This window comes from Lipophrys pholis, assembly GCF_963383615.2.
Source record: "Lipophrys pholis genome assembly, chromosome: 4".
Classification (NCBI taxonomy): domain Eukaryota; kingdom Metazoa; phylum Chordata; class Actinopteri; order Blenniiformes; family Blenniidae; genus Lipophrys; species Lipophrys pholis.
In genome coordinates this window covers 24,012,818-24,029,358 of record NC_137637.1, presented here as the reverse complement: position 1 = coordinate 24,029,358, position 16,541 = coordinate 24,012,818, and the positions used below count along the sequence as shown (strand labels likewise).

Genomic DNA, 16,541 nt, shown 5'->3' with positions numbered 1-16,541 from the left:
GGGGTGCTTAAAATATTACAAAACACTTCATGATATAATGAAACTATAACCTAAAGAATGGCTTGTACTCAAATTGAGACTTTTTTCATTATCTCTAACCTAACTGAATCTTTCTGACAAGATTGTTGTGATACTTATTTGAACTTGTTTCTGACAAGATGGATAGAGGAGTTCACCCTATAATTTCTAAATATTGCAGGTGAAAAAACTTAGACTGAGGCTCTTATTTAAGACCACTAAATTGATGTGTTATGTTACACTGCAATTACTTTGCTGTGAACACACAGTGTGTTGAATTACAGCCTGTATAATCAGTTTTCCTCCATGTTTCAGTTGGTGAACAGGCTGAGGTGTGGCCTGTTGTGACCTGTGACCCATATTTTATTGCACCTGTATTGTTCGGTGTTTAAACATGCAAAAATTGGGAAAACAAAAACTTATGTGTGTGAAGTAAACGCTGACTTCTCCAAATATATCAATACATTTATGTATTGGGAAAACAAAAACTTATGTGTGTGATGTAAATGCTGACTTCTCCAAATATATCAATTCATTCATGTACTGCTGTATCAAATTTAGGGTTGCACCCTGGACAGGTTTCCAGTCCATCACAGGGCAAACAAAGAGAGACAAACAGTCACAAACATATTCACAAATACACCTTTGTGCAAATTTAGAGTTGCCAGTGAATCTACACTTTATAGGACTGTGGGATTAAATAGGAGTACTGTGAGAAAACCCCATGCTCACATAGTAATAAATATTAATCTAGTGGCAAGTACATCGTCATTATAGAATTGTTTCAAAACTTTCTTCAGTTGTACAAACTTGCTTAGCAATTAACAAACCATCATTTTCATTATTATTATTAGTAGTAGCAGTAGTAGTTGTTATTGTTGTAGTATTGACAATAATATCCTTTCTGTTCACTGTCCTCGGAGCTGTGCAGTAAGTTTGTATTACAGCACTGTGTAAATTGCAAATAATCTACATTCCTCCTTTGGTTTGACAGTCCTTTGTCACTGAGGTTTGAGTTAATAGGATTCCTCAGTTCTTTCACCAGGACGAAGGGTGTGTAATTCTGTGAAAGTCTGGAACGCTTCATTGGTCGGCGATCGCTTGATTTTCGCACGCGGTAAGTCTGCTGGAGTGCACAAATGCTTCAGCCTCTGTATGGTGAAAGAAAGACGGTTCACTATCACTCTTAAATTCGTACAGTCATGCAGTCTATTCCAGTGTCATTTATCTATTTATGCTTTTTAACTTGAGAGCATGAAAAGTGCAGCTGTACCTGTCTCAGTGATCCTGGAGTGACGCTCACCGCGTAGAGCATCCTCAGGGGAATCAAGAGTGTCGAAGAGAGAGTGAAGAATCCCCCGATTGTGTATCCCCACCACGGGTATTCATAATTGTTAAACTTGAGTGGGACGTATTTGACCAGTGAGAAGAAAAGTGTGCCCTAAATACACAAAGAGAGCAAACAAAACACAAAGCATGAATTCATGGGGTAATTTTCACTGTTTAGTCTTTGCTTCCAGTGATCACTTCATTAAAAAAAAACTATATTAATTGATGTTCAGGAAAGTGTACAAAATACTTGTGTTATTTATTAAAAGAAATATGACAAATATGACATATATGTCAATTATAAGCAGTATTGGACCATTAGAACTGTATTAAAGCTATTTTTCATACTTGCTCGTATTTGTTTTATTGTACCTTTTGTTTTAGATTTGTAGAAAACATTAAGATGTGCACAAGTTAGCAAATCTGGTGGAAAAATTAACAAATCAAAATAGTTCTTGTTAAAGATATTCTTACTAGTTTGTTATTCTGATTGAATTATAAGTATTATATTATACGTTCTCTGCTAATTAAAAGGTTGGCGTGTCCTAGAGAAGAGAAGTTGGGATCAGAGGTTTGAATCTCTCTGCGTACAGGGTACCGCTGACTCAGGGACCCTCGGTTCTGGAAATAGACAAAGCATCTGTCTGATTGGTTTGATATGAGTTTACAACAAATTCTGGGAGAAATATGATTAGCTTCAAAACTTGAAAACATTCAAAGGAGGTTTTATTGAAATGACAGTATAGAGCCTGAAGTTGATCTACTCTCTCAGTACAAAGTCAATGGTTTATCAGTGGTTTTCCCATCTGGTTGAGACAGGGACATACATCTCTGGCAGCTGTCAGACACACACATGTTGTTAGGACAACATGAACAAAGTTGATGAACAGACGTGTGTCTTTCCAGTACTTACGGTACAGATAGCTGGTGTGAAGTACTTCCAACAATACTTCATGAAAGGCCACGGTCTATATCCAATCATGTCAGTTACGTTATCATACTGACGATCTGCACCTAGGGAATAGAATAGGACAGAAAAATAAAATGGAAAAGCTCTGCCATGATTTCTTCAACAAAGATTTTTCTACTACTTTCCAGGTGGTGGTGATGTGCTGAAGTCCATCATAGTGAGAGGTGTTCCTAATATTCTGCCCCCTGCATGTATGTACATTTTTGTATATTAACACCTGTTGATACACTGCTGTTTATCTGAGTATACAATATCAAGTTATTGTCATACCTTTGATACAGTCTCAAGCTGAATTGAGCATTGACAACATGAGTGACGAACTGAGCCATGCAGTCCATGGCCATACCTCTGCCATGATGTATTCAATAAAGCTAGTTTGCAAAATTGAGCACTAACATGCAGAAGATGTGATTTGGATTGCATTCTCATCAGCATGCATAAAAAAAGACATAGCTGAATCAGTTCCTTACCATAGATCCATCCAATACACACAGACTGAAGGATAGCCAAAAGCAGTAGTGTCATTCCACTGCAGGCATAGTAGTCAAACAATTGGAAGATATAAAGGCCTCCCTGCACACATTAAGAAACACAGACACAGTGTTAAATCAGGCTCATTGTTTCTGGTTGAATATGAAATATCAACAAAAGTGAAACAAAATAGATGTATCTAAATTAGAATTTTTCTTCACTTTAAATCGTACACATGTTCCAGTATTATTTTTTCGAACAAACCGTTTGGTATTAATAGTCGATTTATTTGAGTGAGCACATCACAACCCTAAACCACTCACCTCTGTAACCATGAGAAGGCCAACAAGGAAACTTCCTACACTAATGGCCAAAAGAAGGAGCTTCCGCCGACTGTTGCTTCGAAATATAGAAGGATATAGGTCGGAGATGGTTGTGACCAGTGCCTCTTGATACACAAACTGTGGCAATGACAGGAGTTTGTTAGGTTACAAAATAGAATTATGATCAGAGCCGATCGATGACATCACATATATGACTGATATTTAGCTTACCTCACTGTCCAAACCTAAAAATATGATCATGACAAAGAAGAAGATGGCCCAGAGTTGAGGACATGGCATTAAAGCCACAGCACGTGGATAAGCAATGAATGCCAAACCAGGACCTGCAACAATGCAAAGGAAATGGTCACGCTGTGAAACAGCCACCACTACAGTTTTCTGTCAGATGTAGAGTAACGACATGTCACACCTGATTCAGCCACCATGGATATGTCCACCCCTTGTTCCTTTGACATGAAACCAAGCACAGAAAAGATGGCAAAACCAGCAATAAAGCTTGTAAAGCTGTTCAACAGGCACAGGTACACACAATCTCTGTGGGTGAAATATTCAAACATGGAGAGAGACAAAAGAGTAACTTACAGGGGTCAGTGGGGCGTCGATTTAAAAGTGGGTATAGAGGTAAACATACAGACCTGTAGCAGTTGTTGTTGTACTTGTTGTAACTTCCTAAAGATATCAGAACACCTGTACAAACCCCATAGGAGTAGAATATTTGGCTGCCAGCATCCATCCATACCTGGGGGGCATGAACTCGTTTAGGTTCACTTTATAAACAGGCAGCTCTTCAAGACCTTGTTGGTAATAGTAACATTTATTTTAAGGGCAAAAAAAGTGTCAGAATAAAAACATGAGCAAAAATGATCAAGAAGGCGAAACCATCTAAAATACTTCTTTTTAAATTTCAGATCTCATAAGAGCTTCGCCCCGGCCATACCTCTGGATCAGAGAGGCGGGATGCGTCTGGGTAAAGGTAGAACATAATCCCCTCTTTGGCCCCTGGTAATGTGAGACCGCGGACAAGCAACACCACCAACATTACATATGGAAATAGGGCTGTGAAGTACACCACCTGATGAATGAGAAAAACTTCGAATTTTAACATCACATACTTTAAATTCGTAGAGGAGGAGTTACATTTTGTAAACATTTTGTTTGTGCTGCACCTTTCCTGTGGACTTCACTCCATTCCACACACAGAAGTAACACAATACCCAGGCAAGTAGTAAACAAAGAGCAAGGTCCCAACGAATACTGCCAAGTTCATCAATTCCATCAGAGAGCCCCAAGATTCTCCTCCTGCAATGTCATTTATCAGGTTACGTAGAACAGAAATGAGGGGCGGGGGATCACTTTGAAATCACTGCAATCATTCTCATCACTTACTCCCAAAATTCAACAACTGAGGATGTGTTGTTTCCGTAGAGTTTCACAGTTTGATTGTGAGTGTGCTCAAAACAGCAATCTTTCATGACAAAAGCAAACAAAAGAAAAACAGAGCACATGAATTTATTATCAAATCAAACACACCACACAAGTGAGTGTTGAGAAGATTGGAGATTTAAACGTTGGTACCTGTGTTCCAGCTGTTATTACAGCTCGCCCATGGAAGATCAGTCGTGAAGGATGAAAACAGGTAGAGAAATGTCCAAGCCAGTATGATGATATAATACACCCCAGTGTACAAAACAACAACTTGGCTTCCATAACCTAAACCTGTTGAGAGATAGTTGGGTCAACTTTGTAAGATGCTGAGATTAAGAATAGCGAACATCACGGTTCAGGAGAATTTCATGTGTCACATTTTACCAAGTGTTAGATGTAATCATGAAAAGATGCACTGTGACACATCGTTAGAAAAATGAAACGCTACCTTCAAAAAGGGGGCAGATTTGCCTCCAACATGTTATTCCACCCTGACATGTGAATTGCCCCAAAGACGTCTCCAAGAAGAAGAGAGGGATGCCACACGTGAACAAAAACAAAACGTAAGGAATGAAGAACACCCCTAAAAACAAACACACCAATGAATGAACTATTCGGGAAATCAATGGACAAAAACAAGGTTTTTCTTTTCAAAATACAACAGTCATATATAAAAGCTTAAACTTAAAAACTGAATTTTATATCGTGTCCAGTGTACGGAAATGTAGAACTGCCACAGCGAAGAAATACAGAAATAAGACTTTTATGTCATGCACTTCCTCATACTTGTCCCCGAATCAATGGAATGACCGGCCTCTGTCCCTGAACGGTTTTTAAAACAAGCCTTAAGACTCATCTTTTCTCTTTGGCCTTCGACGCCACATGAGCTGTTGACTTTCTCTTCTATATGGTTTTTACTCAGCATTTTAATGTCTTTAATATTACACATGTTTCAATCTCTTTTTATTTGCTTTAACTGTTTTAGTTTTATTGTGTCGTCTGTAACTTTTAACTGTTTTATGTAAAAGTGTGAACTGTGCAATTTAAATTCTGATTTACGTATTCATTTGTACAGCATTTTCATGCTCTGATGTCTTAAATGTGCTAAATAAATTAAGTGGATTGTTTGGTTGGTTGGTGGCTGCTTCCTTCCACTGTGATTGTCTCCTCCGCCCCGGACTAGTTTCACCTGTTCTTCTCTACCTCATGTATAAATAGTCCTTGTCTCCCTTTTGGCTTGTTGCCAGTTCATCTTGTTCTGTCCAAGTGCCACGTTTCCATGTTTTTCAGGGTTGATCATTTGTGATCCTCTTTGAGGGCGCCTTTCGTCATTTGGATTTTCAATCCTCCTTGTGAGCACCTTTTGTGATTAGAATGTTTTTTGGTTTTTTTTTAACTTTGAGCAAAGTAAAGACTTTTAGATACATTACTATGGTTTCTGAGTTGTGTTTGAGTCCACCAGTTTTGTGTCTGAAGTCTTAACATGAATAAATAATAAATGAGGGAGGATGAGCATTTCACAACGCTTGGATACCATCAGCATAAACCATAACTCTTCTGGTAATGTGTCTTCGTTACGCTTATATTTTTTAAATAAATGATTCATTTTGTCAACTTCTGTGTCCTTTTTAGCAGGTCTTTTTCACATATATTAAAATGGAAAAAACAATCATGAAGGAAAAAGGTTTTCTTTTTCTGAAAGTCGTCCTGATCTATGCAACTACATTCTGAGCTCTTAAACATGATAGCCGTAGCCGCAGCATTGTAGTCTTACCGCCTCCGTTCTTGTAGCAAAGATATGGAAATCTCCAGACATTTCCCAAACCAACAATGTGTCCAGCCACAGCCAGGATGAACTCCATCTTATTGGACCATTGTTCTCTCTCCTGTGGTTTGGGCTGAACAGGTCCTGGTCCATTCTCCATGTGCATGAGCTGTACTTTCCCTGAGAAGGTGTGCTGTTGGTCCATTTCACCTGGTAAGAATCATTTCAGTAACTTATATTGGAGATGACATGTTGTTAAGCCACAGTAAGCATTGAGATGATTGAAAAAGACACATTACATTCCTTTTAAAAGTACCAAATATTATATACTTATAAGGGGGTTTGGGGTTTCACGCAGCTTTTTCTCAGACATACTCAGCACATTGTATTAAAGTGAAGTTTCTTGCTTGCTGACAATAACGTGGTAAAATGAAACACTGCTGGAGCTTTCGAGAGACAGAAAAGAGTAAAATAATGAAGTACTGCAATGAAGTCCTACACACTAATATTGAGGTTTTTCCACGTGCGGTCAGAAGTCTAGCGGTACTACTGGCTCCGCCATTTTGGACATCCTCTGTAAACATGCTAAAGAGTCACACTTTAGGCATAATTTCATTAGATTTCAGAGAAGTTGGCCATCTTTTTTGCGGCTGTCGGCTGCACTAACAGGCAGGAAACCTGTCCATACCTCTCATTGCAGCTGTGAGGAGGGAAGGCTGCATGGAGACAACTCAGCACTCCAGACTCTGCAGTGCCCATTTCATATCAGGTTGGTAGTTTGTTTCTCTGTGGACAGTTTTTTATAGTTCAATTACAGAAGTTAGTCTCGACAGTTCCAGTCTCCAGACACAGGGGAGACTAACTTCTGCTGTCCTCAGCTTCGGGGTAAACTGCCTCGCTTCACAGCAGGACTCAATTTCGTGCTCAGCACCTGTAGTACTTATTTGCCATCAACTCTGTTCATGTACAGCTCTTTGTACCAAAGCTGGACTCCTTCTGTCACCGTTCCTCCAACACACTGGCTCACTTAGGCACCAGTACGCAGTAGCTGCACTTTAAAATTTTATCTTTCAGCAAACCAGGATCTTTTTTCTAGCGTACTTTCCATAATTTCCGGTCTTAAAGCCGATACTTTTTTTCACACACTTTGAACCCAGCAGCTTAAACAATGAAGCTAATTTATGGATTTTTATGGATAAAAGCTTAATTCCAACAATACATGGGCGATGCGTTCAGGTGCATCACGTAACTCCCCCTCCGTGGCTGCACTCTGGGCGGACCAATCGTCCTCAGAGGAAAATCTCCTCTCCTCAGAATCACAATATATGATGCTCCCATAAGGCTCAGGCCTGGTGCAAACAAAGTTCAGTGCAGATGTCTGATAAACCCAGACATAGGTGTCAGTAGTTTCGGTACAGGCTCAGGCCTGGTGCAAACAAAGTTCAGTGAAGATGTCTGATAAACCCAGACAAAGGTATCAGTAGTTTCGGTACAAGATGTGCCTGTCTGGCAATTCGCCATGTCATGCAGCTGCAGCAACTGTCACAAAACAAAATGCCCTTATATGGAGGTGTGTCTCCAATAGAGAAGCTTATGCGCTGTGCACAACAAACTTGCTATTTTTCTATTATTATAACGTCTCTGTGACATCCCTAATTCTGTGAAACTAAAATAAGGATATGTATCTTGTGAAACCACATGCAGAGGGCTGACGCCCTAAAAACTGTATATAAACTGCTGTTTTGGGGGTCTCGGGGCTCTTCCACTCTGATGCCTGGTCCTCCCGGACAGTCTGATGATTGAGCCCGAGATCTCACTGTATTCCATGTATTCTGCCTGAAGGTAATTATCAATAAACCCATTGTGATCAATATCATTTCTGTTCCTTCATCAATTTAAAGAACACATTAATGACTGCATTTCCTTCAATTTGGTGACCCCGACGTGATTGGTGTTGGAAATAACGTGAGGACTCTCGGACCGGACTGGTATCACGGCGTGCCTCAAATAACTGGTGAGAATAATAATTTAAAATTGTAATACAGTCTGGTCCGTCATCCCACGAAAAAAATTTAATTGATAAAGTATTTTATAATTGTAAAATAATTCATGACGCAGGCAAAGTACATGAGATACTGATAGAAATATTATAGGAATATACCAGATTGAGGTTCTGATGCCAGAGTGATCGAGATTGTATTCCCAGGAGGGGCCGATTGACTCTGAAGAAAGTAATCGAGATTGTTCCTTAAAGAGGCCGATTGACTTTAAAAACTGACTTGATCGAGAATTTCCTCCCTGTGGGGCCGATCGACGGGCAGTATTGAAATGTTGTAGAATAAAAATAAAACTGTTGTGTGAATTTTGTGCTTGTTTTGGTTACGTGGTGGCCGGACCACGGGATTCAGTATTGAAATACTGTAGAATAATTGTAAAACTGTTGTATGAATTTTGTGTTTGTTTTGGTTACGTGGTGGCTGGACCACGCGATTCAAGAACGAAAAAGAGACCCGCCGAGGTCCTCCGTGTAGATGGTAGTCAGATACGAAGTATTCCTGTCCGGCATTCATTAATACGAGTGTGTCAAGAAAGGAAGAAAAGTATTGTAAGCACTACAGAATCATACGGCAAAAATCGTTCATGGTTGGTTATACTGGGAAGTGAAAGGTCTAAAAGAATCTGTGGTTTTGCGAAAAGACGCCTCGTGCGGGACCGCGTGTGTCACTACGACACACGTAGAAGCTTGTCTCTCTAAAACCACTTATTCGTCCGTGCGAGACATTCCTTCACTGAACAGTACGTGTGGAAAATCTGTCCAGAAGGGTGGACAGTACCGGAGTCAGATTGTCAAAAATATACAGAAAAAGACACAATTACAAACATAAACGTTGAGTTAAAATGGACGGAGAATTCGATAGAGAAGCAGAATGGTTCGATTTACAAGTAAAAAGTCCGCAGGATCAGACGGTCGGTCAACAATTTCTAAAAGCAGTAAATGTAATCATAGCTGGACAACCAACTAAAGAAAAACAAGACAAGAGTTTCTCTCAAGATGCAGGAGTGAGTTTTTAGCAATAACAGGAGTAGATCCAGGATCCTCTGACTTGCACACGTTCACATTCCGCTCTGCCATATTAGCAAACCTCCAGACAGTTAAAAATGCTATGAAAATTAATCCTGATTTAGCAGATGCTATTCAGTCTCGATGGGACTCTCACCTGTCCAGTTACATGCAGGTTTACCAAACACAACGAAAGAAGGAACGAGAGGCTGATAAGAGCCTGGAGGTCCGCCTCCTCAAATTACAGCTGCAAGAAGCCCAAAATAGATTAAAGCTCCATCTCTGCCACCCCCACTGGCTGTGTACGTGGTTCCACAGATGCCAATGCCCAATCAGCGCCCTCCCAATAGGGGAAGAGGCCGTTTTAATACAGGTCAAAAGGGAGGAAGAGGTCGTTTCGGACCCCGCCCCATGCCGCAACCAAACAATGCCTGCTACATTTGTGGACAAGTTGGCTATTTCAATCAATCAATCAATCAATCAATCAAATACTTTATTTATCCCCAAGGGGCAATTTGGGCAACTACAACTGAGCAGGACAATGACAATAGAATAAAATCGAATAAAAATAAATGAATAAATAAATATAGTAAAAAAAGAGTAATAAATATAGACTATATGGTATATACATAATATCAAGTAAAGTGACTGAAGTGGGTGAAATGGGGTGTGGACAGTGTAAGATGAGTATAAATGAGTATAAATAGTATAAATTTGGGGATTTGGGGCAGCTTTTTCACGAAGCTGCCCCAAATCCATGGCTCTCACTGGTTTCTCGGGACAACCAACCACCATGCCGTTCACTGAACCTCTCTCTGTCACCATTGCTGGACAAGTTCACCTGCATCCGCTTGTTTTCGCTCCACATTGCCCAGTGTCCCTACTGGGAAGAGACTTGTTGCTCACAAAGCCACTCATCCAATGTACCGCTGATGGACTGTCACTGGTCTTCCCTGAGGGGAGACAATTTCATTGTTAGGCAGATCAAGGCTCCATGCTGGCTCTTTTCCCTTCTCCAGAACAGTTGGATGACCACAGCCAAATGGTGGACATTTACTGGGCGGAAATACACCCAGACGGCTGGCCGGAAACCATGCGCTTCTATTATGACTGGCTGCCATGGCTCAAGGGTCCACATTCCTACCTTCCCCCTGTTGATCCTTTTGATTGCACCCTATATTATGATAGGGATGGCGATTTGCTATATCAGGAGGCCTTTCATGACATCTGTGGCACCACGTGGCAGCTGATGATTTCCACTCTATATGCCGGGCCCCAAGGGGTCGCTTTTGGTATTGATTTAACCCCTGATCAGTTTCAATGGCATGATTGGACTCCAGCTGCCTCTCAAGCATTTATTCTGAATAAAGCAGACATGGCGGTTCCAGATTATAAAGCTCGATTTTTTATGGATGTTTCTGAAAGAGCCCAGTCCATTTCAGCTGCGCTTTTCCAGAAAAAGGGGGATGGTAGAAGAGTACTAATGTATTGCTCAGTACTATTGGATCAAACAGAAAAACGAGCAGCACCTTGTGCAAAACATGCATCAGGACTAGCCAAACTGATTCAAAAAACTGCACACATAGTACTGAAACACCCACTCACCATTTTATCGCATTACGATCTGGTAACCGACATATCAAGCACAGCCTTCACCATGGCCGTGCAAAGACAAACAGGAGTAGAAAAAGTTCTACTCCAACCACACATAACATACACACATGATGGGATAAACGTGGCAGAAGACATGAGAACAGCTGAACCCCATCGATGTGACGACCGAGCAGAGATCGAAATTAATTTAAACAGGAACTTTCAGACACACCACTGACTGACCCAGACCTAACATTGTTTACTGATGGATGCTGTTACAGACACCCTGACAAAACCCACACCTCAGTGGCTCAAGGTAATGAGGCAGCAGACAGAGCAGCGAAAGAAGCAGGTGGATATAGATGTGAAATGATGATGGTGAACGAGGAAGTGGAAAAGGAAGGGAAGTGTTGGAAAGAAGCATGATAGAGACAGAGCAGGAACTAGCGTCCCCAGAAGAGAAGACAATGTGGATAGAAGCAGGTGCAGAGAAGGACCAGGGAATGTGGCAAGGGCCGGACGGACGTCCAGTCCCAACTGCTAGGTTATTAAAGGATCTGATAAGTGAAGCACATGGGCCGTGCCATTTTGGCCAGAGTGAAGTCCAGAGGTTGTTACAGAATTGGTGTCACCCCTACCTAAACAGAAAGGTGGAGGAACAAGTGAGTCAGTGTGAAACATGTCAACAATTTAATACCAGACCCACCATCAAGGTGGGACAGGGAAAGCAGAGGTTTCCTCTGCTCCCAGGACAGGAAGTGGTAATGGATTTTACTGACATGGGAGTCAGATCTGGGGGATATAGGTACCTGCTCGTCCTGGTGGATGCATACACCGGGATGGCCGGAGGCTTATCCCTGCAGAAAGGCAGACTCCCGGTCAGTAATCAAGGCATTGGTAAACCATTATATCCTACATCATGGTTTTCCAAAGGCCATCAGGTCTGACAATGGTACACATTTCAAAAACAAAGACCTGCAGGAGTTTGAAAAGCTACTAGGGCCAAAACATAGATTTGGTACATCATCCACAATCCCAAGGGAAGGTGGAAAGAATGAACCGCACATTAAAAGAAAAGATTGCCAAAATGTGCAAAGACTCAAGTTTAGTTTGGACAGATGCGCTTCCTGTCGCAATAATGATCGAATGGCAATCAACTCACAAACAGAGTTCACTCCTTTTGAGTTACAAACAGGAAGACCGTTTCCTGGACCTGCAAGCACCCCACCGCATCTACAAGCTACAGGTAAGATCGCCCATCGACAATACTATAAATTTGTACAGAGTATGCACTCCAGGTTCGCTAGACAGATCGGAGACCAGCAGAACCAGCCAGGAGACCAGCCAGACGTCCAACACACAACCCAGATCTGGTTGAAGGCCATCAAAAGAAAGTGGACGGAACCAAGGTGGACCGGACCGTTCCGAGTCGTGGAAAGAACGTCTCACGCCGTGCATCTGGCCGGAAAAGGGAACACGTGGTTCCACTGGTCATCCTGTGCTCCTGTGCGCGACACCTAAAAGGGGGACTCTCAACCACAGGGCAGAATAATCCCTGAGTCCCCTTGACCGTCAGGTGGTCTACCCTGATCCGTCCTACTCCAACAAAAAGAGGGAAAAGGTGCAAGACCTCCCCTCCAACCCCGAGACAGAGAAGGAGTGCTCGTCTCCAGCAAGTGACGTGCCAAGTCACCACCGACACAACCATAGACATATGCCTCGTTTTATTGCTCGTAAAATCCGACCTGTTTTCACTTTCACACTAGATTCTGTCTTCCCTGTCACTCCGTCCACAGCTACACCCCCACTGTTCGACTCTCGTCTGCCCTTCAATGTTACATGTTGCTCCCGGTACTCTTCGAGCCGAAAAAGAACCAAAATGGGTAAAATTCCGTTTGAAAGCTGCATTTCCAATTTCAATGTTTCATCCGGCACACCCGAACCGCGCTTAACTGTGTCACGCGCTGACGTATGGTGGTTCTGCGGGAACAACCGCCTCTACGGGTGGCTCCCCACCACATGGACTGGTCGGTGCGCTCTCGTGTCCCTTCTAGCGCCTGTTCAGGTCATACCCCTCAGGAGTGACACCATCGCCCATTTGAAACCACTGATAACCCCTCTTGGTAACAGATTCTGGCGGGACGTGTCCTCCGTAGTGCAAACCCCCTCTCCAGTTTATTTCGATGCAATTGGACAACCCCGTAATATCCCTCCTGAATATAATCTCGCCGATGAAGTTGCAGACGGTTTCTCCGGCGCTTTTGTGGTGCCATTTAAGAACACTGAGCGCATCAACTACGTTCATTACAACGTCCAACGGTTAGCTAACTATACATGGGACCTGGGTACTGCGGTACACGAACAGCTGGCAGCCACCTCCCTCATGGCCTTCCAGACCAGAGTAGCGGTAGACATGCTTCTGGCAGAAAAAGGGTGTGTATGTGCAATGTTTGGTGATCTGTGTTGTACATTTATCCCAAACAACACTGCGCCTGATGGCAGCCTAACCCGCGCTCTCGATGGTCTCCGGTCCCTGTCTGACAAGATGAAAGCACATTCAGGTGTAGACCCTTGGTTCAGTGACTTGATGGATAAATGGTTTGGAAAATGGCGCTCTCTAGCTGTCGCTATACTGTCGTCTCTGGCTGTATTCTTGGGCATCTTGGTCACGTGTGGATGCTGCTGCGTGCCATGTATACGCTCTCTTTGTAATAGGTTCATTGTGACTACCATTGAAGCTAAAATGCCACCCCCATAACAGATGGCTGAGTGTCAGGGGTTAATTACCCCAGACGCGGAGGACCCTGACAACACCCCTCTCACTGATATGGATGCTGATGATTTTGACTGTTTTACTCCACTGTAGTGTGTTGACATCAGGCAAGGGCCAGATGTCAAAAGGGGGATTAAAGAATATATGATGCTCCCATAAGGCTCAGGCCTGGTGCAAACAAAGTTCAGTGCAGATGTCTGATAAACCCAGACATAGGTGTCAGTAGTTTCGGTACAGGCTCAGGCCTGGTGCAAACAAAGTTCAGTGAAGATGTTTGATAAACCCAGACAAAGGTATCAGTAGTTTCATTACAAGATGTGCCTGTCTGGCAATTCGCCATGTCATGCAGCTGCAGCAACTGTCACAAAAAAAAAATGGCCTTATATGGAGGTGCGTCTCCAATAGAGAAGCTTATGCGCTGTGCACAACAAACTTGCTATTTTTCTATTATTATAACGTCTCTGTGACATCCGCAATTCTGTGAAACTAAAATAAGGATATGTACCTTGTGAAACCACATGCAGAGGGCTGACGCCCTAAAAACTGTATATAAACTGCTGTTTTTGGGGTCTCGGGGTCTTCCACTCTGATGCCTGGTCCTCCCGGACAGTCTGATGATTGAGCCCAAGATCTCGCTGTATTCCATGTATTCTGCCTGAAGGTAATTATCAATAAACCCATTGTGATCAATATCATTTCTGTTCCTTCATCAATTTAAAGAACACATTAATGACTGCATTTCCTTCACACTGCACATACCTGCATATACCAATGAATGTCCAGCATAGTTGTAGAGATTGTGGTCCTCAAACTGGGGGACGCTAGCCAGATCACGCTTCACAATACAAGTAAACTTACCAGGAGACGCATGGAGCCATAGTAGAGCACGCTCGCCTCACAGAAAGAAGGCTATTAAAGAAACGGCAGCGCAAATAGACAGGCTATGGGATGAACAGTGTCACTCAGTCGGCAGCCCATATTGCATCCTGTCATCAGCAATGTATGGTTGGGGGACTCTATAAAAGAGGGTCCCCCAAGATGATCAATGAGCATTTAAATGGAATTTTGAAGAAAACAAAAACAAGAAGACATGTCCAGACAATAAAAGACTTTGTCACTATAATGTACGGTAAATTAAGGCCTTTACAATAAAAGTGCAAGCCACGCGTGAACTGTTGGCCCCTCTATAGTGACTCACTAAGATTCTTTTTGAAGGGTATTTTAAAAGCAAACCTTTTGTGACATTTTTCAAAGTCACAAAAGTAACTAATATCATTCGGTTCCATTTTCCTTATAAGACACTTTATGGACAAATTGCCGATACAAAAAAACTGACAAGAAACTCTTGAGTCATAGTAGGGTGGGGAAACAGATCATTGAGATCATCATCTACCACCAGGATTCATGACAGTTCAGTTTGAGTCCTGCATAAACGTTTGTCTTACTTGTTCCCACCTGGATTTTGTTGTCATTTCTTTTGTCCCACATGTACTCCAACGATCTCCTAAACAGTTTCCATCTTTCATCAGATGTCAAAAATCATTCCTCTCCACTGGCTACTTGTTGACACTCAAATTTTTTTTCACAAACTTAACAACAAATTCTCCATGTCCACTGTTTACTTCAGGCATTGTCCTTTAGTTATAATAAAACGGAAATATATGAACATGTTACTACAGCATCAGCATACAAAATTGCATTTGAATAAATAAATAAATAAACTGTATTAGGCAATCTGTTAACACCTTTACCTTAGAGACCTCCCTCTGCTGAAAATGTTCCTCTTGTATTGAACTGCCTGCTTCTGCCCTAGAAAGAACTTCGAGAGCTGGGTTTCTGTGGGGAGTGGCCACTCAATCTTTTCTTTAGAACCAATGGTAACTGGTGGTTTTCTCTTATTGTGGATACAGGATCTGTTTCGTCTGTGTTTCGATAGAAAACTGATAACCACTTGGGGGGGGGGGGCTCTGCTTTATCTTTGGGAGACAGACTTACACGTAGCACATTTGGTTGTTTCTACTGTTCTGTTCAAAATTCATTTGTCATTTCAAACTTGCAGTATGTATTTGTGTGGTTGCCACATCACTGTTGTGGTGACACTTTCTGTGAAGGTTCTCTCGTATAATGCTCAATGAACGCATTCATCAGTCAGTATACTGCATCTTCAAAGATTTAGAAAATTGGTTATATATATATGATTATGTATAACAAGGATTATAAATGAGAATTGGAGAACTATAATGTGTGACAACAGTTTTTCATGGAAAAATCTGAGGCTCTATGTTGGATAACATGCTGTAACTTTAGGTAACAAACTCAGAACTGTTGTAAAATATTGTAAAAGAAAATGAAAGCTAAAATAGAAATGTATGTTATTAAAACCAGCAATGCTTTTACATCCATTTTTATATTGGTAGCGTGAATCTGTAAAGTGGAAATTAAGTAGAGTGACAATCAGAAAAGAGGGTTCAACTCAAACAATACATGAATGAATGAATGAATGAATGAATGAATGAATATTTCTATTTAAGTGTCATGAACACAGCCTATATAGGCTCATATGACACTATAAGCATTAATAGGAAGATGACAGTCATATTATATGTTCAGTATAACCTAAACATTCCATCGGAATCAAGAGTCTCGATACAAAGCTTCCAGTCTCATTGTCCATACTTTTTCCACATATCTTGCCAAGCTAAAACACTTTTGAATAACCAACTGAACATATGACCTTCTGCCAACCAAAAGAGATCAGGATTATTATGTTCAATTCTTTTCAGACAAAGCAA

General features: G+C 41.6%; 1 protein-coding gene across 1 annotated transcript; it reads right to left on the bottom strand.

The window, feature by feature from the left end:
• slc6a22.2 (solute carrier family 6 member 22, tandem duplicate 2) lies at nucleotides 1–15,560 on the bottom strand. Its single transcript, XM_080461745.1, has 15 exons — nucleotides 15,501–15,560; nucleotides 6,332–6,532; nucleotides 5,006–5,140; nucleotides 4,708–4,848; nucleotides 4,519–4,597; nucleotides 4,299–4,431; nucleotides 4,070–4,204; nucleotides 3,768–3,871; nucleotides 3,542–3,666; nucleotides 3,343–3,455; nucleotides 3,112–3,249; nucleotides 2,788–2,890; nucleotides 2,261–2,361; nucleotides 1,292–1,459; nucleotides 1–1,169 (listed from the first exon to the last, which is right to left on the bottom strand). The coding sequence occupies exons 2-15, from the start codon at nucleotides 6,525–6,527 to the stop codon at nucleotides 1,035–1,037; spliced, it is 1,806 nt and encodes a 601-aa protein (XP_080317871.1). The 5' UTR covers nucleotides 6,528–6,532; nucleotides 15,501–15,560; the 3' UTR covers nucleotides 1–1,034.
• Between the last annotated feature and the right edge of the window lie 981 nt (nucleotides 15,561–16,541).